General features: G+C 37.3%; 2 protein-coding genes and 1 pseudogene across 6 annotated transcripts; 1 reads left to right on the plus strand and 2 right to left on the minus strand.

Moving 5' to 3' along the window:
- Positions 1-845: 845 nt before the first annotated feature.
- Positions 846-7,254, plus strand: LOC121941522 (uncharacterized). 2 transcript variants are annotated; one of them, XM_042484332.2, is made up of 5 exons: positions 846-970; positions 1,755-1,908; positions 2,252-2,365; positions 3,070-3,694; positions 4,340-7,254. In XM_042484332.2, exons 2-5 carry the CDS (start codon positions 1,762-1,764, stop codon positions 4,549-4,551), a joined length of 1,098 nt encoding a protein of 365 aa, XP_042340266.2. In that variant the 5' UTR covers positions 846-970; positions 1,755-1,761; the 3' UTR covers positions 4,552-7,254. The 2 variants fall into 2 exon arrangements, with proteins under 2 accessions (XP_042340266.2, XP_042340264.2); XM_042484330.2 differs by having other exon boundaries at positions 888-1,908.
- Positions 7,255-8,514: 1,260 nt separating this feature from the next.
- LOC121941539 (uncharacterized) lies at positions 8,515-15,706 on the minus strand (annotated as a pseudogene). Its single transcript, XR_015775595.1, has 6 exons — positions 14,646-15,706; positions 12,862-13,164; positions 11,481-11,783; positions 11,266-11,373; positions 9,691-9,758; positions 8,515-9,284 (listed from the first exon to the last, which is right to left on the minus strand). The product of XR_015775595.1 is annotated as an uncharacterized LOC121941539 (transcript).
- Positions 15,707-17,291: 1,585 nt separating this feature from the next.
- LOC148190025 (CD48 antigen-like) lies at positions 17,292-23,432 on the minus strand. 3 transcript variants are annotated; one of them, XM_088073058.1, is made up of 5 exons: positions 23,211-23,432; positions 21,414-21,716; positions 20,026-20,325; positions 19,664-19,918; positions 17,292-18,123 (listed from the first exon to the last, which is right to left on the minus strand). In XM_088073058.1, the coding sequence occupies exons 1-4, from the start codon at positions 23,266-23,268 to the stop codon at positions 19,674-19,676; spliced, it is 906 nt and encodes a 301-aa protein (XP_087929184.1). In that variant the 5' UTR covers positions 23,269-23,432; the 3' UTR covers positions 17,292-18,123; positions 19,664-19,673. The 3 variants fall into 3 exon arrangements, with proteins under 3 accessions (XP_087929184.1, XP_087929188.1, XP_087929179.1); XM_088073062.1 differs by having other exon boundaries at positions 19,811-19,918; positions 23,211-23,431; XM_088073053.1 differs by lacking the exon at positions 17,292-18,123 and having other exon boundaries at positions 19,048-19,918.
- Between the last annotated feature and the right edge of the window lie 3,520 nt (positions 23,433-26,952).

The following is a 26,952-nucleotide window of genomic DNA, read 5'->3' on the forward strand; positions in this document are numbered from 1 at the left end:
ACCACATGAACCAGGTCTCTCTCAAAAACCACTATATTATATCACTGATTATCCCTGTGAGTCAAAAGATTTTTACAACACATTTTTGATTTATTCTTTCATTTTTTTTTTTTTTATTTTTTAGGTTTTGCTTATTTGCTTTTTCTTTGTTTTATTTATGTCCTTAATTGTTTGTTTGTTTGTTTGTTTTATGAGAGCAAGTGAGGGTGGGATGGGGGTATTTGATCTGTTGCTTTGTTTAGTAAGTTTAGAAGATATATTCACTGTTACATCAATTGTGCACATTGGACTACTGAACGAAATATGTGTATCTGTTTCTGTTGTCTTAACATAAAAAAACCCTTCAGAAATAAGGTGTCCAAAAAAAAAACAAAAAAACCAACCAAAAACCGTTTTAGATTTGCGAAACTTGTATTCTGTTTGTGAAAATGATGTGGAATGTATGTTGTTGTTTTTTGGGTTGTTTTTGTTTGTTTGTTTGTTTGTTTTCATTTTCACAAAAAGTGCATAGTTTTTCATAAGATCTGAAATTGTGTTTTAAATATGTTTTGACTCTGGGATAATGTAGTCCAGATTTGACCAGTCTAATTATAGTGGTTTTTGATCTGAACCTGCTCCAGTGTGGTCTACATTGGACCAGTCAAAAATGCAGTGACATCTCATTTCTTCAAATCTGAAAGGGGGTTTTGGACAGCGTTGAGGCTTTACTTAAAACGTCTAATATGCTTTCACCACATTTGGAGGCGCAAAAAGTCGAAAATCAGTCGCAGCGTTGCAAATTAAGTTTCCCTTAACTCTCCCCTTAACTCTCCCCTTAACTGCTGAATCGGAAGCGGAGAATCGAAAGCTAACTTCAGCGTCGTGCACAGACGGGGGCGGCGCTGCAGACTGTTTTCATTTCTTCGCACAGTTGGAGATAAAACAAGGAAGAAGCATGAAACATAAGTGAATACAGATAACAGCAGGAACGGTAAACAAAACCGGACAACATCCTTTATTCATTCTTCTCTTTATTATTCTTTATTATAACGGTCATTTACATCCTCAATTGCTGTTGTATCGTTTTTATTATATGAATGTAGCCTATGATCGTGCATGCAACTGTAATTATTGCATGTATGCAGTCATGTCGTAGTCTCCGCCTTTTTAAAGATATGGCTAGCAACTGGCATCTCGTGGTTTAGTCCAGTTTAGTACGGATTGTTCCACTTTAAAGGGATAGTTGGGATTTTTTGAAGTAGTATTTCTATCGGTACTTTTTCTGCTTTAGATTCAAGAGTTTGTTTATTCATTTTACCTGCTTTAGCCTTTAGGAGATCATCTCATTTATCTGCTTGTGTATATGGGTATTTCTTTTACTCCAATTTTATCTGCTTATATGAGCTTAATTCACTTGTCCTTTCACTTATTTTTATATAAAATGGTATTTTTGCACGAATATTTTATTTTTATTCTGTAAATCTTTTAATCTGGAAATCTGCTTAAGCTTTTAAAGTGCCACATAAATAAAAATTATTATTAGTAGTAATAGTATTATTATTATTACTTAGTGTAATGTAACAAACACAAAGTAGCAGAAAATACAGTGGCCTAGATGTCAGTTGGCACGCCCCCAGTTTGGAGACACAGGTTGGAGTCCAACACAGAAGACAAGCTACGTACTGCTGTGGTTTGGGTTCAGCATCACAACATGTGTGTTTGCGCTGTTCCTTGTTGTTTTGTGTCATTGTGTTTTGTGATTCTGTCTGAATCAGCCGCACCATGGTTCAGTGGCAGCTCTGCACTCTTGAGCAGCTGATGAATTCAGGGTTCGGCCGTCCTTTTCCACGACACGGCCTTCAGCTCCTGTTTTGGTTTGCCAACCAATGTGTGACCTGTGAACTCTTAAACTCTGTGGTTGTCATGAAGGTAAGGCTAGATTAGATAAGAAGTTTAATTATTTGCCATGTTAATGATTGTAATATGCTGATTTTTCTATTTGCTCTTATTAATAAGTCATTAAACTATGTTGAGGAACATAGTAACATACATACACATTGGTAACCAATTCAGAATTCCATAATATTAATGCATTTATCTGTATACTTTATTCAGCTGTGCCTTAATGGAGTTCATCGCATGCAACAGTATTTTTCAAGACAAACGATGGGTCATGCCCCTGCATTAATATTGACTGTTTCTAATTAAATTTACGTGTATAAGAAAGAAGTAAGACAATACTCTGTAAAGTGACCAGAGTCTGTTTCCACAGCTGGTGTCAGATTGTCAACCAGAGAAAGGTTTCTACGGTTTCCACATTTTTGGCAATGTTGAGGAACTTCTACCTGTGCTGAACAGGCCCAGGAATCGCAAGAGAAAGACAAAGGTTTGTGAAGTTGTTTGTTTATTTGTTTGTTTGTTTGTTTGTAACGCAATACAAAATAGAGTGACCCAGTAAATCAGTGATGCTCAACTTACAGAAATCTGGCCCTGACAGGGTGCCAGGTGGCCAACCCCAACTATTTTCTAATTCAAAATAAAAATAAAGTGATTCACACTGGGAATTGTTCTTGTACTTGTAGTATAAAAGTGCATAAAACAACGTCAACAAAAATAGAGCTTGTTTATCGAAAAAATGCCAGTGGAAGATCCTCTCCATCCCAGACAGAGGTCCTAGTTTAACCCGTAATGTCCTAAAATCCTAGAAATGTCCTGAAATCTTAGAAATGTCCCCCAAATCCTAGAAATGTCCTAAAATCCAAGAAATGTCCCACAATCTCAGAGACATCCTGAAATCCTAGATATGTCAAAAAATCCTAGAAATGTCCTAAAAGAAATGTTCGGAAATTCTAAAAACATCCTAGAATCCAAGAAATGTCCTAAAATCAGATAAACACGTATGGGATGCTGTGACTGGCCTGTCAGTTTGCGAGTGGCTCCCAAGCAAAGCAAGTCCATGTACCACAACTCCCTAATGTCATTATTTCCATCCATCTGTGTTTCCAGGCAGCAGTTTATCTTTTTACTCCTCCATCTATCTCGTTCATATACAGATGTTAATCTCTCTCTCTCTGTCGCTGTCTCTTTCAGGTTTTGTACTATGAAGTTGGCAACCTGAACACAGAAACCTACCCAACCTCTGCAGACCTCCCCACATATGTGAGGGAAAATTATGGGTTGCATGGTAACAGCTGTGATTACAACATAGACCGCATCATCATCAGTTACCAGGTGAAAACCAGGGTGGTGGAGATGGTGTATGTCACAGAGCATGACGGAGTTTCCTTTGGGAAGTTCAACGCAGACAGAACTTATCAAGTCAGCCTCGAGCTGATTCAAGCCCTGCAGAACCCGCAGCTCGATCTGACCGCTTTTCTCACACAGACGGGCTACTGGGGAAATATGCAGGTGGTTCGGGCTGACAATTTGGAGATGCACTACCCAGAACTGTCAGCCCAGCAAATGTTTGACTGGATGCAGAACTATAGTGGATATACAGCAAGAACAGTACGTGATGGTTTAAGTTTCTTCGAAGAAACCTTCAACCAGCAACTGAATGTAAACAGAGAGCCCTTCAGCTATGACCAGAATGTGTACTACAACGTCAACACAACCTCAAACAACAGCGGATACGTCGCTCGCTACAGTGACATGCAACAGAGACCAAGAGTCTACAGAGACAGCAATTGGATATACGACTGGAAGCTGTCTAGAGGTAAAGATCCAGTCAGCATTCTTCTCATGTATGTGCAGTTTATTTAACCCTTTGAAACCTGGATCGGACATCAGTTTTCTTGCATTCAGATGCCTTTAACAAACAGTTAAGCCTTTGAAATGTGAGCAAATTGGTTTTATTTCTTTGGAAAACATGGAAAAAGGCCATCAGTTACTTGAAATGTTCTGCAAATCGCAAAAAAAGTAGGAAAAGGTGGCAAGAAGATTACCTGAAAATTATCTTTAAAAAAAAAGAAAGAATCATTAGAGAATAACCAAATAACTGGAGGAAAATATTAAGATAACCATATTCATGATTAATTCTACATTTAAAATGAGGTTATAGAAATATATAGTTAATACTGATATTTATTATATATAATATAATATTTTATTTTAGCACTTATCCAGGTAATTTCCTTTTTTTTCACTTTTGATTTTTTTCTCTAATTTCAGGTTATTTTCTTGTAACTTTTTCACAAATTCTTGCTATTTTTTTGGTCATCACTGGTTAAGTTGCTCACTGCCTTTTCCTCCATCTCTTTGAAAAAAGTCGGGGCAATTTGCTCAGGATTAAAAGGGTTTATGCTGGACTGTCAGGCATAATTATGACGCTGCTTTACCCTTTGTGATTTTCTGTCTGTAGGTTTTCATGAAGCAGACAAGAAAGGGAGCGGAGGTGGTGGCATCAGCTTTGTCAAGATTCTCCTCGGTGCTGGAGCGCTCTACTTGGCGGCCAAATGTTTCAGCTGGCTGAGGAGCTGCTGGAAGGAGGATTTAGATGAATACATTCTCAAGAAGATAACATGGAGGACTCCAGTTTATCAACATCATCCCATGCTGGATTATGTGTACTAAAATTTTACAGTGAAGAATGTCTTTTTAGTCCGACATGAAGATGCTGTACATTGACTGTCAATGTTATCTGAAGCAAGCTTGAACTCGAAATAGCTGCAACCTCCACACCATTTCAGCCTCTTCAGCAAAAACCAGCCCAAACACTGAAAGAAAATGAACGTATTATATGCTTCTGGAAACCATGGATATGTTACATTTGTTTGTTTTATACATATCACATGAACATTTCTAAGGTGAGGCAACTATATGAGCAAAAAACTGGTATTTTTAGCATCACATTACTGCATTTTCAGGTGGTATTTGTGGTGCAGAACCTGGGTGGTTTTTTTACACACTCATCGCAGCATTTTCCAGTGGGGTTTGTGGCACCAACAGGGTTCCTGCAGCTTAAGTCAAGTGAGATTTAAGACTTTTTTAATGCCGCTTGAAATTAATAAGACAAATTAAGACAAATTTTCTTGTTACCCAAACTGAAATGCATTACTTTGACCAAATGTGTAGTATGACAAAACATGAAATGTCTTTGGTGCAGTGAAAAAGTTGGATTTTTTTGCCACAAACGTTGGGAAAAAAAACCCAAAACAACCTTTTTTGGGTGAAATACATCGAAGACATGAATATATTATATTATTATAAAAGTATTTTTGAATTTTACTACCTGAAAAGGGAAATATCTGGCACTTCTGTCCGAATTTCTTAGTTTGTGTTTTTCACTCTGCATGCGAGATTAAACTGCTTGAATTCCTATCATGATGAGACAAGAACTTATTAAAATTATTAACAAAAAATAGATGTTACCAATTATTTTACAATTTACAATGCAATGTCAGAAAAAAACTTCAGAAAATCCTATTTCCCATGTCTGGGCATTTTAAGACTTTATTTATTAATCATTTAATATCAATTAAGGCCTTATTTTTAGATGAATGAATTCAGTGCCTTTTAAGACTTTTTAAGGATCCACAGGAACCCTGCACCAAACCTGGGTTCATTTTTATGAACCCATCACCAGTTTTTCTAGCAGCTTTTGTGCCACCAAACATGAGTGTGTAAAGCCAAAACCTGATCCTGAAAAGTGTTTTTTGTGCCTAAACCTAACTAAACCTTCACCACAGCGTTGTTGAGAAACATAAAGTTTCAACCTATCCACGACAAAATAAAATGCAAATGTAACCGTATCCAGGCTTCACAGAAATGTACAATGCCAACATTTTGTCTGAAGTTTAGGTTGCAAAAACTTTAGCTGCCAAAGGCTGGGCAATTTTTTTGTGGACCAACCAACTGACCAACATAGGGAGCTGTGTTGGTCACAACTAATAACAAATCGTGGAGACTGACGCACTGATATTTTAAATTGATGTAAATTGCACTGATAAGTTGTTTTGAATTGACAGGCTAAAATCTTGCAATTCTTACATTTGAAACACTTTGATAAAACATGAATGTGTTTGTAAAAGACCAGGGAACAATTATGTCACAGTGATGAACAAAAAAAACAAACAAAAAGCAAACCAAGAGAAACACAACATCTGCTATTTGTCACTGAGATATACTGAGATACGTACGAAGCTGTGTCATTGGGTGTTTCAGGCCTCTGTGAGCAGGACTGCTTTATGTCAGTATTTGATTTCTACACTGTACATCAATGTTGAAGGGATCAATGTCATATTGAACCATTCCCATCTGGTCGTTTTATGTATGAACTACATCATAATTTATATTGCACTATAAAATTATGTACAACATATCAGAGACTTTTATCCAAATCACCACTCATTTGAAAAAGTATTTAAACACATCAACATGGACATTAAAGTCTATGAAAAACTTGTTAGTGTGCTACTCAGTAGGTGGTGTTTTTATCCTGTGCAACTCTTGCACAAAACAAGCACTTTGTCATGTTAAATATAGTCATGTTAAATATAGTAGGTTCCTTCTAATTTAAAAAAAAAAAAAAAAAGAGGATACAGATTTTACTTTCACATCCAACACAACATAGTCTACAGGCTGTGGCCATTGCAAATTGCAAGCGTATCAGTACAGACAAAATGAAATATTACAGCAAGTAAAACCAGTATAAAAAACTGTATAAAATAATAAGAATAAAGGTACAACTACTAATAACAGTATAAATAATGTATGATATATAAATATGCATTTAGAGCATGGTATTTGCAAATCAAGTCCAACACTGACAAGCAATGCAGGAATTGTGTGTGTGTGTGTGTGTGTGTGTGTGTGTGTGTGTGTGATATTGGCTCACTGTTCAGTTAAAGAGAGTGAGAGATTCAAGATTGAGCATTTTCCCTCACAGCTGAGGTTAAAGGCTATATATAATCGGATGTGAAATTAAATTGATATTCAATTGTCATAGAAAATGTTGTTAAGAACTTGTAATAAATTTCATCCATTTATCTTGAAATTTTTAATGGGGGCATTTTTTTGTAACTTCATGTTTTGCTGTGTGCTAGTGTCTTTTCTGATGTAACCACTGGAGGGTGCCACAGTCAAACATTTTAACATTTGGACTGTGTTATATTGATACAGTGTGTGTTCTGTTCATGCTTAAGTCATGGTATTTGAATTTAGCTGTGCATAATATGAAGGAAAAATGTCAAATTTTGGTTCATGTCTACAAGGAAATGAACACTATATGGACTGAAGAAGAATACAAATACACTGTATTGACCAGCATGTAACCAAGCAACCTGTTGTTTACTTTCTTTTCTTCCTTCTTTCAATGCAACCGTTTTCCTAACTGAAAGATATCCGTTGCACCTGTTTGGCTGCAGGTTAATCAAAACAATAACTGTCATGAATAGAGCAGATGGCAAGCAGGGGCAGACTTCAAAGCACAGTGCCGTACACAAAGGTTTTATAAGTTTAAACAGGATAAAGGGGCGTCATATTAAAAAAATTAAGACAATCAACTGACTTTAAAAACCCCCAAAATTATAAATAACCATAAACTGTACACAGGAAGTGGTCAGTGTTACATCACCCTTTGGTTAGTTTGACATTTTGGCTGGTGCTGTCTTGGTGTTTTGGAGCCAGAAGTGAATATTTGGACGCTCTAAATCATACTCAAGAGCTGCTCAATATATTGTCATTTTTATGCACACAATGGCCAAAAAGATCTTTTTTCTAATTTATCATCCATTTTACTCAGAAGGGAATACTTATTTGCAAAGTGAACAATATGCTCTGTTGAACAAGACTGGAACTAGTGATTTAGACCAGAAACTAATTTAGAAAATGTTTAAGAAATGAATCAAATAAGAAGTAGAGCCTTTTTCGCATAAGCCTCCTTTGCACTGCCTGTTCGAGGCAAGGCTATCGTGCAGTTAGGCTGCCATTATGTTGATAAGGTATGATCACAAAATGGAGAGACAGAGTTGTCTTGCCTTTGAGTCAGCAAAGGAGGTAGCAACAGCGCCAAACTAAGGTCTACGTAAATGTGACAGCCAGGTGATATTTTGACTTTGTTATCGGCACAACCCACCATGCAAGGTTTAAAAAGCAGCTTGCGGCTAATTCAAAGAAGAAGAAAAGCAATCATAAAATCAAATTGGAAAAATAATAAGTCTGAAGCTCTTTACCCTCCGAGCAGAGGACAAAAGATTATTTTTTTGCCAACACATCCATTAAAAACAGTCAATGTACAATTTCCATCTTAAATGTAACATAACTGCAGTTTGTCAGGGCAGTTTAGCCCTACACGTGGAGTTTAATGTGTCAGAATTTAAATTTCCACCCAAGTAAAGGCCTTTTAAATACAGTTCAAAAGTTTCTGATGCACTCTGCGTTCTCCAGACAAATCTCATAAATTAGGCCAGAGGGACTAGATACAAGCTGTGGCGTAGCAGCTAAAGGAGTGTGGTATTCGATTAACCTTTGTGAGGAAATCTTGACCCAGACTGTGGTGAAAAGTGTGCAGCACTTTGATTAAAGACACTTATCTACTGCTTTCGGATGCAGCATCTTTAATAGCTGGGAAGTTCAACAACACTTGAAATTTCAGCAAGCTAGTAACAATGTGAGTCAAAAAATAAGTAAAAAAATAGAAATGTAAACAACAAAAACAATCGAATAAATAATAAAAATGAATGGAATTAAACTGTCCTTTGGATTTCCTGTAAACAGTGTGGATATGTGCATCAACACCATTATAATTTCCCCCTTTCTCGAGAATTACTAAATCCGGTCTCATTCCCAGGGCGTCAAATATGGCAGTCCGGTCAGCGGCCCTCAGCTTCTGTTACCAACACACAAGGCACATAGGCTTTCATCTAACTACTGCAATAACACAGTAGCAAGTCTTAAAGCACGGGAGGGGTGAATTGGTCAAACATACATCAGAGATTCACCCTGGAGACCACTGTTTGTGTCCCATTTCAGACAAAAAGTAAAAACAAAAACAAAACCCAGTAGCAAGTGTGGCCTGCTTTTTTTGACGGGTTAAGGTCAGTTCATAGCATCTGCGTCCATGTGTGGGTCTGCTTTGGTCCGTATGACATAAAAGTCCACAGCTCTCTGCTGACGTTCAATGCGGAGACAATTTCTGAGCCTTTAGGAGTGAGAACATGTTGATGTAGACAGTTAATCGTTTGTTCTCAACCATTATCGGCAGCATTTGCATAAACTGGCACCATGCGATGAGCCTCCAGTTTATAATAGACTGTTTTTAGATCGGCGTCGTCAGCAGGTCTTGATGAATCCACTAAATGTCCTCCCTGGAGGAGCAAAAGTAAAGAGTGAGTGACATGAAGGATTTAAGGGATACATTTAACTGATTTGGTCACAATCTGTCTTTCTGATGGTCAAACCATCTCAGTGATATAGCTTATGTGGTAGATGCAAATATTCATGGAAATCTTTTGCTTTACAATATGATGCTGCTAGCCAGTTAGCAGGCAAATCTTATCTTACAGTGAAGCAGTAGTTTTTAACATCTGACACTGTTTGCAGACATGTTACCCAGGAGATGTATGACGCCACCTCCCTCAGTAACATCAACAGACAAGATGAATTTACTTTGTGGGAGGATAACTATGCAAACACTGCTAACAGCACTGCCTAGAAACAGGAACATCATTATGGTTAAACATTACCGAGACTGAGATGTGTTTGAATACCAACCTGACTGTGTCTGTCTTCAGTTATATGGATAGCAGAATACTGCACATCTGAATCTCTTTTCAAAGAATCTGTAAAGACACTAAAGTTAAATGTAACTTTATGTGTAATGTTTATATGACAGACATTTTTGAAGCCAGAATGACAAAGTGCTTCACCGTTACAAATAAACACCAAGAAAACAGCCCAAAAAATATTTAAAGTGAACTCCCTGTTTTCCCATGCTTTTGTGTTTGAGTGACGAATGGAGACAACAATTTTTGATACTAGTCCAGTCTTGAAAGAGACCACTGCAGCTCGCAGCAGCAAAACAGGCTAAAATGTAGCCACTCATAGTGGATGGTACAACACATTCTCATCCCAAGTCATCACATATTGCCACTTTGAAATGGACTTGAGCGTCTACATATTATGCTCTAGGTATCAGTTTGCATCTGGTCTTTACATTTCAGGATGCCACAACCATTATGTCAACACAAGGACATGGTGGGATTATGCTGCATGTGGTTATGTTTAGGCAACAAAAGCACAAGGTAAGGTGTGGGAAAAAAAATCTCATTCAGGTGGAAAGCAAAACCGGACTTCCACATTAAAGTCCAAAGTGAAGCAAACTCCATGCATGTCAAGTCCAAATTATTATTTCTAACGTATTGAAGAAAAACTTATGTTACAACTTGCACAAGATTATTCGATTTAGGAAATGATTGTATTGAAAAATGTCCATTCAACTGTTTTTTAAAAATAATTATCATAATTATGTATTTAAAATTACATTAATGAATTTGTATTATTTCTTAATCACTTTTTTCAGGGTATTTCCTTGTTGGTTTGTTTGTTTGGTTTTTTTTTTCATTTTATTTTGCTTTCTTAGCTTTTTTAAATTTCTTTCTTTTAATAGATTTTCAGGTAATTCTTGTACTTTTTCACTAATTGCTATTTTGTGTTATTTCTTTTTAAATTGCTCATTTTCTGTTTTCCATGCTTTTGAAAGAATTCAAGCCAGGGATACAAGGGGTTAATCTTCTATAAATGCCTTCTCCTCGTGTGTCTACAATATATGTAATAATTTGAAAGCTGTATGATGTGAGGATGTTTGGATTTGACCCAATCCTAACATGAAAAAATGCTGTAAGGAAAATCCAACACGTTATATGAGCCAAAACATCAACATAACTACAATTATGGTTTATAGAACCAAAGTTTGTGGATTAAAAAATAACATTACAAATATTTTCCACGTGATCTGCTGTATCCTCCATGTGATAAATATTTGTCTGACCTTTTGTACAACTCTGGCTCTTGGTCATTTCCTCCAGCTGCAGCAGCTTACAGCAGCAGTTTACTTTTAGACTCTTCACAAGACAAAATATTTGTTTGTGTGTGTGTGTGTGTGTATATATATATATGTATATATACATAGCTTACTTTTATTTTTATCTGTTTACCAACATAAGCTGGGTCTTTATCTATTAAACTGCTGAAAAAGAAATTTGGGATTTTTAATTCTACTTGAAAACTTAAGAATAAAAAGCAATAGTAAAAAAAAACATATGAAAAAACCCAAAACAAAACACCTGCCTTGTGTTTGTCTGGTTGTCCTCTTGTTTTTGTTGAAACACTTATACTTGATGATGAGCATTATAATGACAGCAACCAATATGAGAGGCACAAGTCCTCCGATCACATCTGTAAAACAAAACATCCAACATCAACAAAGCAGAATGAACAAATTGCACAAATTGAAATCGACCTTAAAGTACAATATTTATTGTTTTTTAAATAATTAGTCTTACAATGTCTTGTGTCCATGCTGCCCCTGTTGTTTATGTTGTTTTTTTGACTGCAGGACGTTGTAATGTTGACTGGAAGAGTCTTGGTTTCAACATGGTTAGTTGCCACACATCTATAGAAGAAACTGAAATCCTGCTCATGCACAGTGAGAGGCAAAGACGAAACAGAGTCCGTCTGGTTCAGTAATTCCTCGTCTTTGAACCGCGACAGCCGCCACTTCTTCAGCTTTCTTCACTGAACACAGCAGCGCAGGTAGCCATCAGCTACCACACTCACTGTGCTCACTGCAGGCGTTGGTACCGATTCTGAGGAACAAAATAATGGAGATTAAAAAATCTGAAAATATGACTGACTCTAGAAGTCCTAAATTAAACTTCTACTTTCTGTTCATAAATCATAGTGACTCCCATTTCATGTTCCTCACAAGTGGCAACCTCTGGGTCTGAAAAAAGAAGCCAGCGTCAAACTGCCAAATACTGCAGTTCCTTAAATGGCCACTTGAGACTGGCTCCAGAAGCAAGTAAATCCTCATAGACCCCCATGTTAAAACGACCAACTTTACTGCAGAAAAATAAACATGTTTACAGTTACAAAAAGTTTGGTCTCTAAACCTAATTTCAACATTCATAACAACTGCTCAAGGGGTGACTGCTCTTGTTGATAGCCTGTCTGCTGATAGTGTGTCAGGTTCTCATTAAGATCCTTGCTCCTCCACAGCTCCACCCTCTCTTCCAAATATGGTCACTTCTGGCTCCAAAAAATCAAGATGGCATTGGCCAAAATGACAAACTAGAGGCTTCAAAATGCGAGTCCACAAATCAGAGGCCAGATGCATAAAACCGTGTAGATTTAACTGTGTGAATGCACAGAGACATGCAGTATTTTCATCAGCTTTATAAAGTTGTGTGTACACCTGATTTTGTTTTATAAATCTCAAACTTCTCAAGCCTCAATTTCCACACCCACAGTTTACCATAAAGGGATGTAGAAATGCCCTTAAACAAGCGTTTGCATATTGACACATTCCCTCCACCATTCATTACACCTGTCAGTGAGAAATGCACTAAAGAAAGTGTAATTTCATCGACTGTGTCGCATCAGCGAGGTTCTCCAAAGGTGCCAGAGCAGCTGTCACTATGCATGGCTGTAGCGACTGTATCATTAATTCATCACATTTCTGCATTTATGTTGCATAAAAATCTTGATCATCATTTGAAGGATCAATGATTTATTCATAGCACTCATGAACACTGACTTTACAAAACGATCCACAACAATCAACATACAGACTCTTGACGTCAAAAATGGCCATAAGATGCAAATAGAAAACTGTTATCATCAACACACTGATCAGTATGCTATCAAAGGAAAAATGTGACTTACCATACACTGTGAGTTTATACGATGTAGTGAAAACATTTCCTTTTTTAGAGTTAATGCCATAAACCCCAGAGTCGTTTTTATGGAGGCCAGTGATTGTTAAGTGTCCAGTCTTGTTATTCCAGAGAAGTCTGTCATTGTAACTTTCCTCTAATACTTCGAATCCCCTGGTTTTCACCGTAGCAAAAACGTTTCCTTCAAATAAAAAAAAACCAAACTCCACCACAGGGTCAGGGAAAGTGACTGATCCTCCCTCGGTGCCTTTCAGGTCCCTCTTCATGTCCTCACTAACAGATAGGTTAATCACTGTAAAAAAAAATAATAATAATGGTGATACAGTTAACACAGATATACAATGCGAAACTGATCCACAGACAATGATTAGTTAGTTCACTAGAAATCCAAAATATCTATTGCAGCCTTAGAAAATGCAGTATACCCTTTTGTATGAAATCAAATTTTGTGACCTGTTGTCTTTGCTGTGTGTCACATTTTTCACAATAATAATGATAATAATATAAGTTGTCATTTCTTCAGAGACAAGTGGGAGTCCTTACAAATGTCTGATACTGGCTGTTACAAACTAAACATTAACATTAAATGCATCCTATGCATTTAACAGCAGCTAACTTGTTAAACTTTTCTTGATTGAATAAAATTGAAGCAAACGATTTTATTGTACTTCTACTCGTAGCAGCAGACGAATATGGACCACAGAGAGTATGCATCATATATGTGTGCATTATAGTCACATAGGGCAGTGAAGCAATCAATTTAGCAGGTGATTTTGGATTTCTTTTAGCAGTATGATATAATCTATAATATTAATATACAAAACTTCATCATATACAGATTTTGAATCATAGCCCATATTCTGCATGTTGCATTTACATGTCAGGACAGATTGAACCTCCTGTATGTGAGTATATGATGTGTACAAAGTTATTTTAAAATTTGGGCAACATTGTTTAATTTATTTCCATTATACAGTTTACCGGGGGTTGGCCAATGTTGGTTTTTCAGGGCCGATACCAAAACCGATTATTAGTAGTTAATGAGACCAATAACTGATGTTTGGAACTGATATGCATTTACAATAAAAAAAAGTTAATCTTTCTGTCAAAATTTAGAATTTGGAATATTATAAAACTCCAACACAAAACTTAATTCAAATGCCTTAAACAAATGTTCAACATCATACACTAGTCAAGTGAAAAATTTGATTAAAAAAATGTATAAGTAAAACTATCTCCCTGAGGTTTTACAAAGTAAAAGTTCCTCCCATGCTGACACCTTCTTTGCACTTTTTAATTAATTAGTTTTATCCGTGATCATTAAATTAAAATACTAGTACAGATAGTCGGCAAAACAATATACTTTATTAGTATTATTATTATTATTATTATTATTATTATCTTTATTATTATTGTTGTAAATTGAGAGATGACTATAGCCAGAGAGGAAATAACAATTGAAAACTTTATTTTGTTTGAATTTCGGACACGATCGTTGTAAGATAAGACAAATGCATCACATCTGTGCATAGAGAGAGCACAAAAACAGCCCTAAGAAAACAAAGCTTCAAGTTTTTCCAGCTTGTGTGTATCTACTTGTTTTAGTTATTTCTACAGCCTGTACTTCTGTCTCGATATGTATCTTTAAAACATTTTGTTAGCGAGTAAAAGCGCAAATGCCATAAATAGAGATCGGGAAAGTTTTCAACGACACAACAACAATTAGGTAAAGCATATTTCATACGTGCCTCAGTTATCAAGTTAAATACTTACCTATAAAAATGAAAAAAATTATCATCTGTACTTCCATCGCGGAGATGAATAGAAACATGCAGCATCTGCTTTAACTGTTTGAGTCTGAAATCACTCTTTTCCTGTTGTTACAGACGGGTCTGTCTGCCAGAGGCGCTAAAATAAAAGAAAAAGAAAAGAAAAAAACTAATATTGCGTCACGTTCAAGCTTCAGGCAAGTTAAGACTAGTGCGCAACTGGTCTCTGGTTGAGATGTGATAAAAAAGGGAGGAGATTAGAGATATCATCGAATGTTTATAATCCAACAGGCACACACAAAGAGGTAGGCTTGGTTTCAGCATTGAGGGGAGGGGGACCTCACCATCCAGCATGCATTAATTAGCATGCACATTAAACGTTGTTTTAAAGATGCATCTCAATAGAAACACTGAGTAAAACTACTCCTGGTTATGTGAAATTGTTTTTAATACTGCAAATGCTGTTAAGAATTAACACCCAACTTTGCAGCTCTGCACCCATCGACTTTACATATTTTTGCTTTAACCAAATTTTATCTACGGTCTTTGTACTTTCTGTTTTAAAGGGGAAGAAGACAGCATGAGAACAGTTATAGGATTTGGCATGAAGACAGAGCAAATAATTACATCCTGCTTGATATCCTGAAGTCTGAAACTCACAGTCTGAAATTAATGACAAGACAAGCAGCTCTCTCACAGAAAAGCTGACAATAATTTCATGTACAATATAAAAGATACAAAAATACAAAATAAATATTATGGAGTCGAAATGTCAGCATCAATAAAACTGTGCACAGCAGGGAGCTCTAAGTAAAATGTTGCTATTTATGTAATTATTATTTCTATAGCAGTCTGAAAGCTCCATATAAAGCCTCCCACAGGTGGAACTATGGGTGCGAAAACAGTCAAAGCATACAGCATGCATGACACGTGAGAAACTGACAGTAAACTGTTTTCTGTGGTCAGTCTATGTAGAAATGAGAGCACGTTACTGTGGGCTGGAGATGTCTCAAGCGTGTTTTAACTTATGTATGTCAAGTTGTGGTAAACCAGATGGCCTAACGACTCGATGGAGACAATGAAGCTTCTCTGATAGTGACCCTTTCACAGGAAGTTGAAGAAGAAATGTACATGATGAGCAAAAGCAAGATAAGAGTCCCACTTGAGGGGGCCTGCTCAGTTAACAGGTGTTTGTAATCATCAATTATTGTGGCTTCACCCAGCATGAAACCACACAGAACCTTAATGACACTCTGCACACTTTACCTGATCACAAGCAGTCATTCAGTCATTTTGAATAATAACTACTTTAAAAAGAACTATCACTGTGGACCTCAGGCTTCTTACAGTTCAACTTTTAATCTAAAGATAGAAATTATTAGGAAAAGGGTTTTTTTGGGCAGGAAGAAGTGTATGTGTTTGAAGTTATGTCACTATAGAAAAGTGATCAAGCTACACTGAACAAAAATATAAATCACTTTTGTTTTTGCTTCCATTTTTCACAAGTACAAAATAAAGATCTTAAACTTTTTATGCAGACAAAAGACTCCAAAATAATCCATCCAACTGACAGGTATGAAATATAAGGATGATGATTAACCAGCATCATTACTAAACAGGTGTGCCTTGGGCTGATCACAATTAAAGGACACTCAAAATGAACAGTTTGATCTTAAAAAGATAATAATTTATTATGACTCCATTTGACTAACGATACAGAAATGCATTTTATAGTCATAAATACCCCAAATAATCTGTCATTATCTGGTGTGATCCCATTTGCTATATCTCATTCGCAGACAGAGTTGATCAGGTTGTTGACTGTGGCTCGTCAATGTCCGTGTGAAGTTGCTTGAAATCGTCGTACACACTGATTCAGAGCACCCAAAACATGCTCAGTGGGTGTCTGGTGAGTATTGCCGGCCATGCAAGGACCGGGTTGTTTTCAGCTCAATAACACTGCACTTCGAGATCCTCAGTTTTGTATCCTTGCTCACAGAAATGGCGTGCTACAGGTGATGTCATATCTGCCCATCCACCTTCACAGGAAGTGCCAGGTGCCTGAGCAGATGGTCAACTCCTCCCAGTCTTCAAACATCCTCTTCAAAGGAGTGTTTCCACGGCAGTCTCTGTCAACAGATTACTTCAAGAGGAGCCACAATGGTCACTTTGCATTGCCTGATGAGGCCTTCAGTCATTGGCCTGAGACAAAAACCTGCACCAGCTGTGAGCACAGAACGATAACCTGTCCATGCTCATTACCAACATTAGTTGCCCAGGCAGCGATGCCATAGCTGTGTCCATCAAGCTTTGGGCCACCTTTTTTAGGATGCGACCATATTGTGAGGTGATGGTGGCCTGGATCTCATCCAGCCAGGTTCAAATGTCACAGGAAGGATCAGGCCCAATTTGACATCGCCACAATCCCCTTGTAATGTTGGACTGTCTTTATCGATGAGACCTCAGCATGACACGCCTGCAGCTTCCACTGTATTTGGTGTGCTGTTTCCCAGCCCTCACTAACACAACAAACTAACTACCTGACGCCTCATGCATTTATTGATGTGAGGATGCATGTGAATTGCACCCTGTGGCAATGTCGAAAGCAGGGAGACCATGCCATGGCTCCAACTTTACTACCGTGATCTTCAGCAGGACATGTACTCACATGCAACAAAGTAAATCTTCCCCACAAACTGCCTGATTTTCTGATGCAAGCCAGCAGAAATCAGAAGTTCTCTGTGACAATCTGTGACACACAGCAAAGGGCCGCAAGCTAGAATTGAACCCAGGCCACTGCTTAAAATTCAGCTGATATGGGGCAGATGCTCTACTCACTGAGCTACAGAGAACACCCTGATATGAATGAATTTTAACTACCAAACCAGGATGGGCTTCCACATGAACAAGATACATTCAGAATGATTAATGCAGAGTAAAGAAGATAATAGTGCGTGTCCCAAGCAAAGCTAAATTAATACTGGGGGAACTCTGTAGTAATGCGAACGTAACGGCGGTACAGTTGGCCACTCTGGTTGTTACAAAGGCGTTATTCATCTCACAGGCAAGCCTTTATCACGATCGTCTCTATACAGCACTTTTACTCTATTTCAACCTGGAAAAATGAATGGAAACCAGCCATGCCTCGCTCAGCATACTGCAAAACTGATTGAACTAAACAGCCACACTGTATATTACTGTTGAACGACTGTTTAAATATCATCATCTAGTGGATTTTTTTTAAGCATAACATAATGGTAGAGATGGCTCAATCCGGTTCGAAATGTGCTCTACCAAACGGTTGAACCGGCAGTTTTACAATGGAGGATGTTTTCTGGTCTTCGGTGGCACCTTTGGAAGATACTAAAGTTTGTCCAACCTGCTAAAGTCCAGCTCAGGTTGCCCCTGTGCTGTCCTCAAAAACATGACGTTACCCACTTTGGGTAAGATGTGATTCCAGCCCGCTTGGAGACAGACTTGTGCTGGGAGAAGAAAAAAGAAAAACATACACAAATAAATAAGCCATATTGCAAGAATAAAGAGAAATGGTACTTTAGAATACAAGCTCTTTGCCAGAATTTCAGTGGACCTCAAAACTGTTTTAACAGTTGGGAAACACTGTTTTACCAACATGGCCTGGGTCTTTATTTATTAAACTACTAAAAGAGAAATTTTGGATCATTGATTTTTATTTATTTTATTTATTTTTGTTAATTATTAACAGAACAGATTTGCAATTTGTCATGGCATTTTTGCCTTTATTTGACAGGACAGGGTGTAAGAGTGAAAGGGGGAGAGAGATGCGATGACATGCAGCAAAGAGCCACGAGCTAGAAGAAAACCTGTGGCCTCTGCAACAAGGACACTGCCATTTGTACATGGGGCATTGTCCAACACACTGAGCTATCAGGCACCCCAAATGCTTGATTTTTTTCTACTTGAAAAGTTAGGAATTAAAGACAACAGGGAAAAAAACAACACATACCAAATACATGCCTTGTGTTTGTGGTTGTCCTCTTATTTTGTTACAACACTTAACCTTGATGATGAGTATTATAATGACAGCAACCAATATGAGCTCTGAATAGATCCTGTGTCTTATCACAAGGCCATGTTGGAGTATTTGGACTGTGTTAAATCTGTACAGATGCATGTCAAGTCCAAATTATTATTTCTAACGTATTGAAGAAAAACTTATGTTAGAGCAACTTGGCAAGAGTTTCCCCCCAATTTGCACAAGATTATTCGATTTAGAAAATTATTGTATTGAAAAATGTCCATTCAACTGTTTTTTAAAATAATTATCACAATTATGTATTTAAAATTAAGTTAATGAATTAGTATTATTTCTTAATCACGTTTTTTCAGGGTATTTCCTTGTTGGTTTGTTTGTTTTTTTTATTTCATTTTATTTTGCTTTCTTAGTTTTTTTTAATTTCTTCTTTTAATAGATCATTTTCAGGTCATTCTTGTACTTTTTCACTAATTGCTATTTTGTGTTATTTCTTTTTAAGTTGCTCATTTTCTGTTTTCCATGCTTTTGAAAGAATTCTAGCCAGGGATACAAGGGGTTAATCTTCTTTAAATGCCTTTTTTCCTTCTCCTCGTGTGTCTACAATGTATGTAATAATTTCAAAGCTGTGTGATGTGAGGAAGTTTGACTTCATTTCTCTATTTCGTGGAATGGGGAGTTTGGATGTGACCCAATCCTAACATGAAAAAATGCTGTAAGGAAAACCCAACGCGTTACATGAGCCAAAACATCAACATAACTACAATTATGATTTATAGAACCAAAGTTTGTGGATTAAAAAATAACATTGCAAATATTTTCCACGTGATCTGCTGTATCCTCCATGTGATAAATATTTGTCTGACCTTTTGTACAACTCTGGCTCTTGGTCATTTCCTCCAGCTGCAGCAGCTTACAGCAGCAGTTTACTTTTAGACTCTTCACAAGACAAAATATTTGTTTGTGTGTGTGTGTGTGTGTGTATATATATGTATATATACATAGCTTACTTTTATCTGTTTACCAACATAAGCTGGGACTGTATCTATTAAACTGCTGAAAAAGAAATTTGGGATTTTTAATTCTACTTGAAAACTTAAGAATAAAAAGCAATAGTAAAAAAAAACATATGAAAAAACCCAAAACAAAACACCTGCCTTGTGTTTGTCTGGTTGTCCTCTTGTTTTTGTTGAAACACTTATACTTGATGATGAGCATTATAATGACAGCAACCAATATGAAAGGCACAAGTCCTCCGATCATATCTGTAAAACAAAACATCCAACATCAACAAAGCAGAATGAACAAATTGCACAAATTTAAATAGACTTTTAAGTACAATATTTGATGTTTTTTAAATAATTAGTCTTACAATGTCTTGTGTCCATGCTGCCCCTGTTGCTTATGTTGTTTTTTTGACTGCAGGACGTTGTAACCTTGACTGGAAGAGTCTTGGTTTCAACATGGTTAGTTGCCACACATCTATAGAAGAAACTGAAATCCTGCTCATGCACAGTGAGAGGCAAAGACGAAACAGAGCCCGTCTGGTTCAGTATTTCCTCGTCTTTGATCCACGACAGCGTCACTTCTTCAGCTTTCTTCACTGAACACAGCAGCGTGCAGCCATCAGCGCTCACACTCACTGTGCTCACTGCAGGCGTTGGTACCGATTCTGAGGAACAAAATAATGGAGATTAAAAATCTGAAAATATGACTGAATCTAGAAGTCCTAAATTAAACTTCTACTTTCTGTTCATAAATCATAGTGACTCCCATTTCATGTTCCTCACAAGTGGCAACCTCTGGGTCTGAAAAAAGAAGCCAGTGTCAAACTGCCAAATACTGCAGTTCCTTAAGTGGCCACTTGAGACTGGCTCCAGAAGCAAGTAAACCCTCATAGACCCCCATGTTAAAACGACCAACTTTACTGCAGAAAATAAACATGTTTACAGGTACAAAAAGTTTGGTCTCTAAACCTAATTTCAACATTCAAGAAAACTGTTCAAGGGGTGACTGCTCTTGTTGATAGCCTGTCTGCTGATAGTGTTGTCAGGTTCTCATTAAGATCCTTGCTCCACCCTGTCTTCCAAATATGGTCACTTCTGGCTCCAAAAAATCAAGAGATGGCATTTGCCAAAATGACAAACTAGAGGCTTCAAAATGCGAGTCCACAAATCAGGGGCCAGATGCATAAAACTGTGTAGATTTACATGATACGTCCCTACTTAAACTGCATGAACGCACAGAGACATGCAGTATTTTGATCAGCTTTATAAAGTTGTGCGTACACCTGATTCTGTTTTATAAATCTCAAACTTCTTAAGCCTCAATTTCCACACCCACAGTTTACCATAAATGGATGTAGAAATGCCCTTAAACAAGCGTTTGCATATTGACACATTCCCTCCACCATTCATTACACCTGTCAGTGAGAAATGCACTAAAGAAAGTGTAATTTCATCGACTGTGTCGCATCAGCGAGGTTCTCCAAAGGTGCCAGAGCAGCTGTCACTATGCACGGCTGTAGCAACTGTATCATTAATTTATCACATTTCTGCATTTATGTTGCATAAAAATCTTGATCATCATTAGAAGGATCAATGATTTATTCATAGCACTCATGAACACTGACTTTACAAAACGATCCACAACAATCAACATACAGACTCTTGAAGTCAAAAATGGCCATAAGATGCAAATAGAAAACTGTTATCATCAACACACTGATCAGTATGCTATCAAAGGAAAAATGTGACTAACCATACACTGTGAGTTTATACGATGTAGTGAAAACATTTCCTTTTTTAGAGTCAATGTAATAAACCCCAGAGTCGTTCTTCTGGAGGCCAGTGATTGTAAAGTGTCCAGTCTTGTTATTCCAGAGAAGTCTGTCTTTGTAACTTTCCTCGAATACCTCGAATCTACTGTCTTTCACTAAAGCAAAAACATTTCCTTCAAATAAAACAAAACCAAACTCCACCACAGGGTCAGGGAAAGTGACTGATCCTCCCTCGGTGCTTTTCAGGTCCCTCTTCATGTCCTCACTAACAGATAGGTTAATCACTGTAAAAAAAAATAATAATAATGGTGATACAGTTAACACAGATATACAATGCGAAACTGATCCACAGACAATGATTAGTAAGTTCACTAGAAATCCAAAATATCTATTGCAACCTTAGAAAATGCAGTATACCCTTTTGTATGAAATCAAATTTTGTGACCTGTTGTCTTTGCTGTGTGTCACATTTTTCACAATAATAATGATAATAATATAAGTTGTCATTTCTTCAGAGACAAGTGGGAGTCCTTACAAATGTCTGATACTGGCTGTTACAAACTAAACATTAACATTAAATGCATCCTAGATGTATTTAACAGCAGCTAACAGGTCAAACTTTTCTTGATTGAATAAAATTGAAGCAAACGATTTCATTGTACTACTCCTAGCAGCAGACGAATATGGACCACAGAGAGTATGCATCATATATGTGTGCATTACAGGCACACAGGGCAGTGAAGCAATCAATTTAGCAGGTGATTTTGGATTTCTTTTAGCAGTATGATATAATCTATAATATTAATATACAAAACTTCATCATATACAGATTTTGAATCATAGCCTATATTCTGCATGTTGCATTTACATGTCAGGACAGATTGAACCTCCTGTATGTGAGTATATGATGTGTACAAAGTTTTTTTAAAATTTGGGCAACATTGTTTAATTTGTTTCCATTACAGTTTACCGGGGGTCGGCCAATGTTGGTTTTTCAGGGCCGATACCAAAACCGATTATTAGTAGTTAATGAGACCAATAACTGATGTTTGGAACTGATATGCATTTACAATAAAAAAAAAGTTAATCTTTCTGTCAAAATTTAGAATTTGGAATATTATAAAACTCCAACACAAAACTTAATTCAAATGCCTTAAACAAATGTTCAACATCATACACTAGTCAAGTGAAAAATTTGATTAAAAAAATGTATAAGTAAAACTATCTCCCTGAGGTTTTACAAAGTAAAAGTTCCTCCCATGCTGACACCTTCTTTGCACTTTTTAATTAATTAGTTTTATCCGTGATCATTAAATTAAAATACTAGTACAGATAGTCGGCAAAACAATATACTTTATTAGTATTATTATTACTATTATTATTATTATTATTATCTTTATTATTATCTTTATTATTATTGTTGTAAATTGAGAGATGACTATAGCCAGAGAGGAAATAACAATTGAAAACTTTATTTTGTTTGAATTTCGGACACGATCGTTGTAAGATAAGACAAATGCATCACATCTGTGCATAGAGAGAGCACAAAAACAGCCCTAAGAAAACAAAGCTTCAAGTTTTTCCAGCTTGTGTGTATCTACTTGTTTTAGTTATTTCTACAGCCTGTACTTCTGTCTCGATATGTATCTTTAAAACATTTTGTTAGCGAGTAAAAGCGCAAATGCCATAAATAGAGATCGGGAAAGTTTTCAACGACACAACAACAATTAGGTAAAGCATATTTCATACGTGCCTCAGTTATCAAGTTAAATACTTACCTATAAAAATGAAAAAAATTATCATCTGTACTTCCATCGCGGAGATGAATAGAAACATGCAGCATCTGCTTTAACTGTTTGAGTCTGAAATCACTCTTTTCCTGTTGTTACAGACGGTCTATCTGCCAGAGGCGCTAAATTAAAAGAAAAAGAAAAGAAAAAAACTAATATTGCGTCACGTTCAAGCTTCAGGCAAGTTAAGACTAGTGCGCAACTGGTCTCTGGTTGAGATGTGATAAAAAAGGGAGGAGATTAGAGATATCATCGAATGTTTATAATCCAACAGGCACACACAAAGAGGTAGGCTTGGTTTCAGCATTGAGGGGAGGGGGACCTCACCATCCAGCATGCATTAATTAGCATGCACATTAAACGTTGTTTTAAAGATGCATCTCAATAGAAACACTGAGTAAAACTACTCCTGGTTATGTGAAATTGTTTTTAATACTGCAAATGCTGTTAAGAATTAACACCCAACTTTGCAGCTCTGCACCCATCGACTTTACATATTTTTGCTTTAACCAAATTTTATCTACGGTCTTTGTACTTTCTGTTTTAAAGGGGAAGAAGACAGCATGAGAACAGTTATAGGATTTGGCATGAAGACAGAGCAAATAATTACATCCTGCTTGATATCCTGAAGTCTGAAACTCACAGTCTGAAATTAATGACAAGACAAGCAGCTCTCTCACAGAAAAGCTGACAATAATTTCATGTACAATATAAAAGATACAAAAATACAAAATAAATATTATGGAGTCGAAATGTCAGCATCAATAAAACTGTGCACAGCAGGGAGCTCTAAGTAAAATGTTGCTATTTATGTTATTATTATTTCTATAGCAGTCTGAAAGCTCCATATAAAGCCTCCCACAGGTGGAACTATGGGTGTGAAAACAGTCAAAGCATACAACATGCATGACACGTGAGAAACTGACAGTAAACTGTTTTCTGTGGTCAGTCTATGTAGAAATGAGAGCACGTTACTATGGGCTGGAGATGTCTCGAGCGTGTTTTAACTTATGTATGTCAAGTTGTGGTAAACCAGATGGCCTAACGACTCGATGGAGACAATGAAGCTTCTCTGATAGTGACCCTTTCACAGGAAGTTGAAGAAGAAGTGTACATGATGAGCAAAAGCAAAGATAAGAGTCCCCACTTGAGGGGGCCTGCTCAGTTAACAGGTGATTGTAATCATCAATTACTGTGGCTTCACCCAGCATGAAACCACACAGAACCTTAATGACACTCTGCACACTTTACCTGATCACAAGCAGTCATTCAGTCATTTTGAATAATAACTACTTTAAAAAGAACTATCACTGTGGACCTCAGGCTTCTTACAGTTCAACTTTTAATCTAAAGATAGAAATTATTAGGGGAAGGGGTTTTTTGGGCAGGAAGAAGTGCATGTGTTTGAAGTTATGTCACTATAGAAAAGTGATCAAGCTACACTGAACAAAAATATAAATCACTTTTGTTTTTGCTTCCATTTTTCACAAGTACAAAATAAAGATCTTAAACTTTTTATGCAGACAAAAGACTTGTCTCTAGTTTTGGTACTAACTTTGTTAAAATCAGTATTAGTGAGCACCCTGCCTTTTTCCAAAATAATTCATCCAACTGACAGGTATGAAATATAAGGATGATGATTAACCAGCGTCATTACTAAACAGGTGTGCCTTGGGCTGATCACAATTAAAGGACACTCAAAATGAGCAGTTTGATCTTAAAAAAATAACAATTTATTATGACTCCATTTGACTAACGATACAGAAATGCATTTTATAGTCATAAATACCCCAAATAATCTGTCATTATCTGGTGTGATCCCCATTTGCGACACATCTCATTCGCATAGAGTTGATCAGGTTGTTGACTGTGGCTCGTCAATGTCCGTGTGAAGTTGCTTGAAATCGTCGTACACACTGATTCAGAGCATCCAAAACATGCTCAATGGGTGTCTGGTGAGTATTGCCGGCCATGCAAGGACCGGGTTGTTTTCATCTCAATAACACTGCACTTTGAGATCCTCAGTTTTGTATCCTTGCTCACAGAAATGGCGTGCTACAGGTGATGTCATATCTGCCCATCCACCTTCACAGGAAGTGCCAGGTGCCTGAGCAGATGGTCAACTCCTCCCAGTCTTCAAACATCCTCTTCAAAAGAGTGTTTCCACAGCAGTCTCTGTCAACAGATTACTTCAAGAGGAGCCACAATGGTCACTTTGCATTGCCTGATGAGGCCTTCAGTCATTGGCCTGAGACAAAAACCTGCACCAGCTGTGAGCACAGAACGATCACCTGTCCATGCTCATTACCAACATTAGTTGCCCAGGTAACAATGCCATAGCTGTGTCCATCAAGCTTTGGGCCACCTTTTTTAGGATGCGACCATATTGTGAGGTGATGGTGGCCTGGATCTCATCCAGCCAGGTTCAAATGTCACAGGAAGGATCAGGCCCAATTTGACATCGCCACAATCCCCTTGTAATGTTGGACTGTCTTTATCGATGAGACCTCAGCATGACACGCCTGCAGCTTCCACTGTATTTGGTGTGCTGTTTCCCAGCCCTCACTAACACAACAAACTAACTACCTCGACGTCTCATGCATTTATTGATGTGAGGATGCATGTGAATTGCACCCTGTGGCAAATGTCGAGCAGGGAGACCATGCCATGGCTCCAACTTTACGCTCGCATCTTCAGCAGGACATGTACTCACATGCAACAAAGTAAATCTTCCCCACAAACTGCCTGATTTTCTGATGCAAGCCAGCAGAAATCAGAAGTTCTCTGTGACAATCTGTGACACACAGCAAAGGGCCGCAAGCTAGAATTGAACCCAGGCTGCTGCTTAAAATTCAGCTGATATGGGGCAGATGCTCTACTCACTGAGCTACAGAGAACACCCTGATATGAATGAATTTTAACTACCAAACCAGGATGGGCTTCCACATGAACAAGATACATTCAGAATGATTAATGCAGAGTAAAGAAGATAATAGTGCGTGTCCCAAGCAAAGCTAAATTAATACTGGGGGAACTCTGCAGTAATGCGAACGTAACGGCGGTACAGTTGGCCACTTCTGGTTGTTACAAAGGCGTTATTCATCTCACAGGCAAGCCTTTATCACGATCGTCTCTATATAGCACTTGTTTACTCTATTTCAACCTGGAAAAATGAATGGAAACCAGCCATGCCTCACTCAGCATACTGCAAAACTGATTGAACTAAACAGCCACACTGTATATTACTGTTGAACGACTGTTTAAATATCATCATCTAGTGGATTTTTTTTAAGCATAACATAATGGTAGAGATGGCTCAATCCGGTTCGAAATGTGCTCTACCAAACGGTTGAACCGGCAGTTTTACAATGGAGGATGTTTTCTGGTCTTCAGTGGCACCTGTGGAAGATACTAAAGTTTGTCCAACCTGCTAAAGTCCAGCTCAGTTTGCCCCTGTGCTGTCCTCAAAAACATGACGTTGGATATCACCCTCTGATCCACTTTGGGTAAGATGTGATTCCAGCCCGCTTGGAGACAGACTTGTGCTGGGAGAAGAAAAAAGAAAAACATACACAAATAAATAAGCCATATTGCAAGAATAAAGAGAAATGGTACTTTAGAATACAAGCTCTTTGCCAGAATTTCAGTGGACCTCAAAACTGTTTTAACAGTTGGGAAACACTGTTTTACCAACATGGCCTGGGTCTTTATTTATTAAACTACTAAAAGA

This window comes from Plectropomus leopardus, chromosome 3 (assembly GCF_026936395.1).
Source record: "Plectropomus leopardus strain MGB_pleo_1.0 chromosome 3, ASM2693639v1, whole genome shotgun sequence".
Classification (NCBI taxonomy): Eukaryota; Metazoa; Chordata; class Actinopteri; order Perciformes; family Serranidae; genus Plectropomus; species Plectropomus leopardus.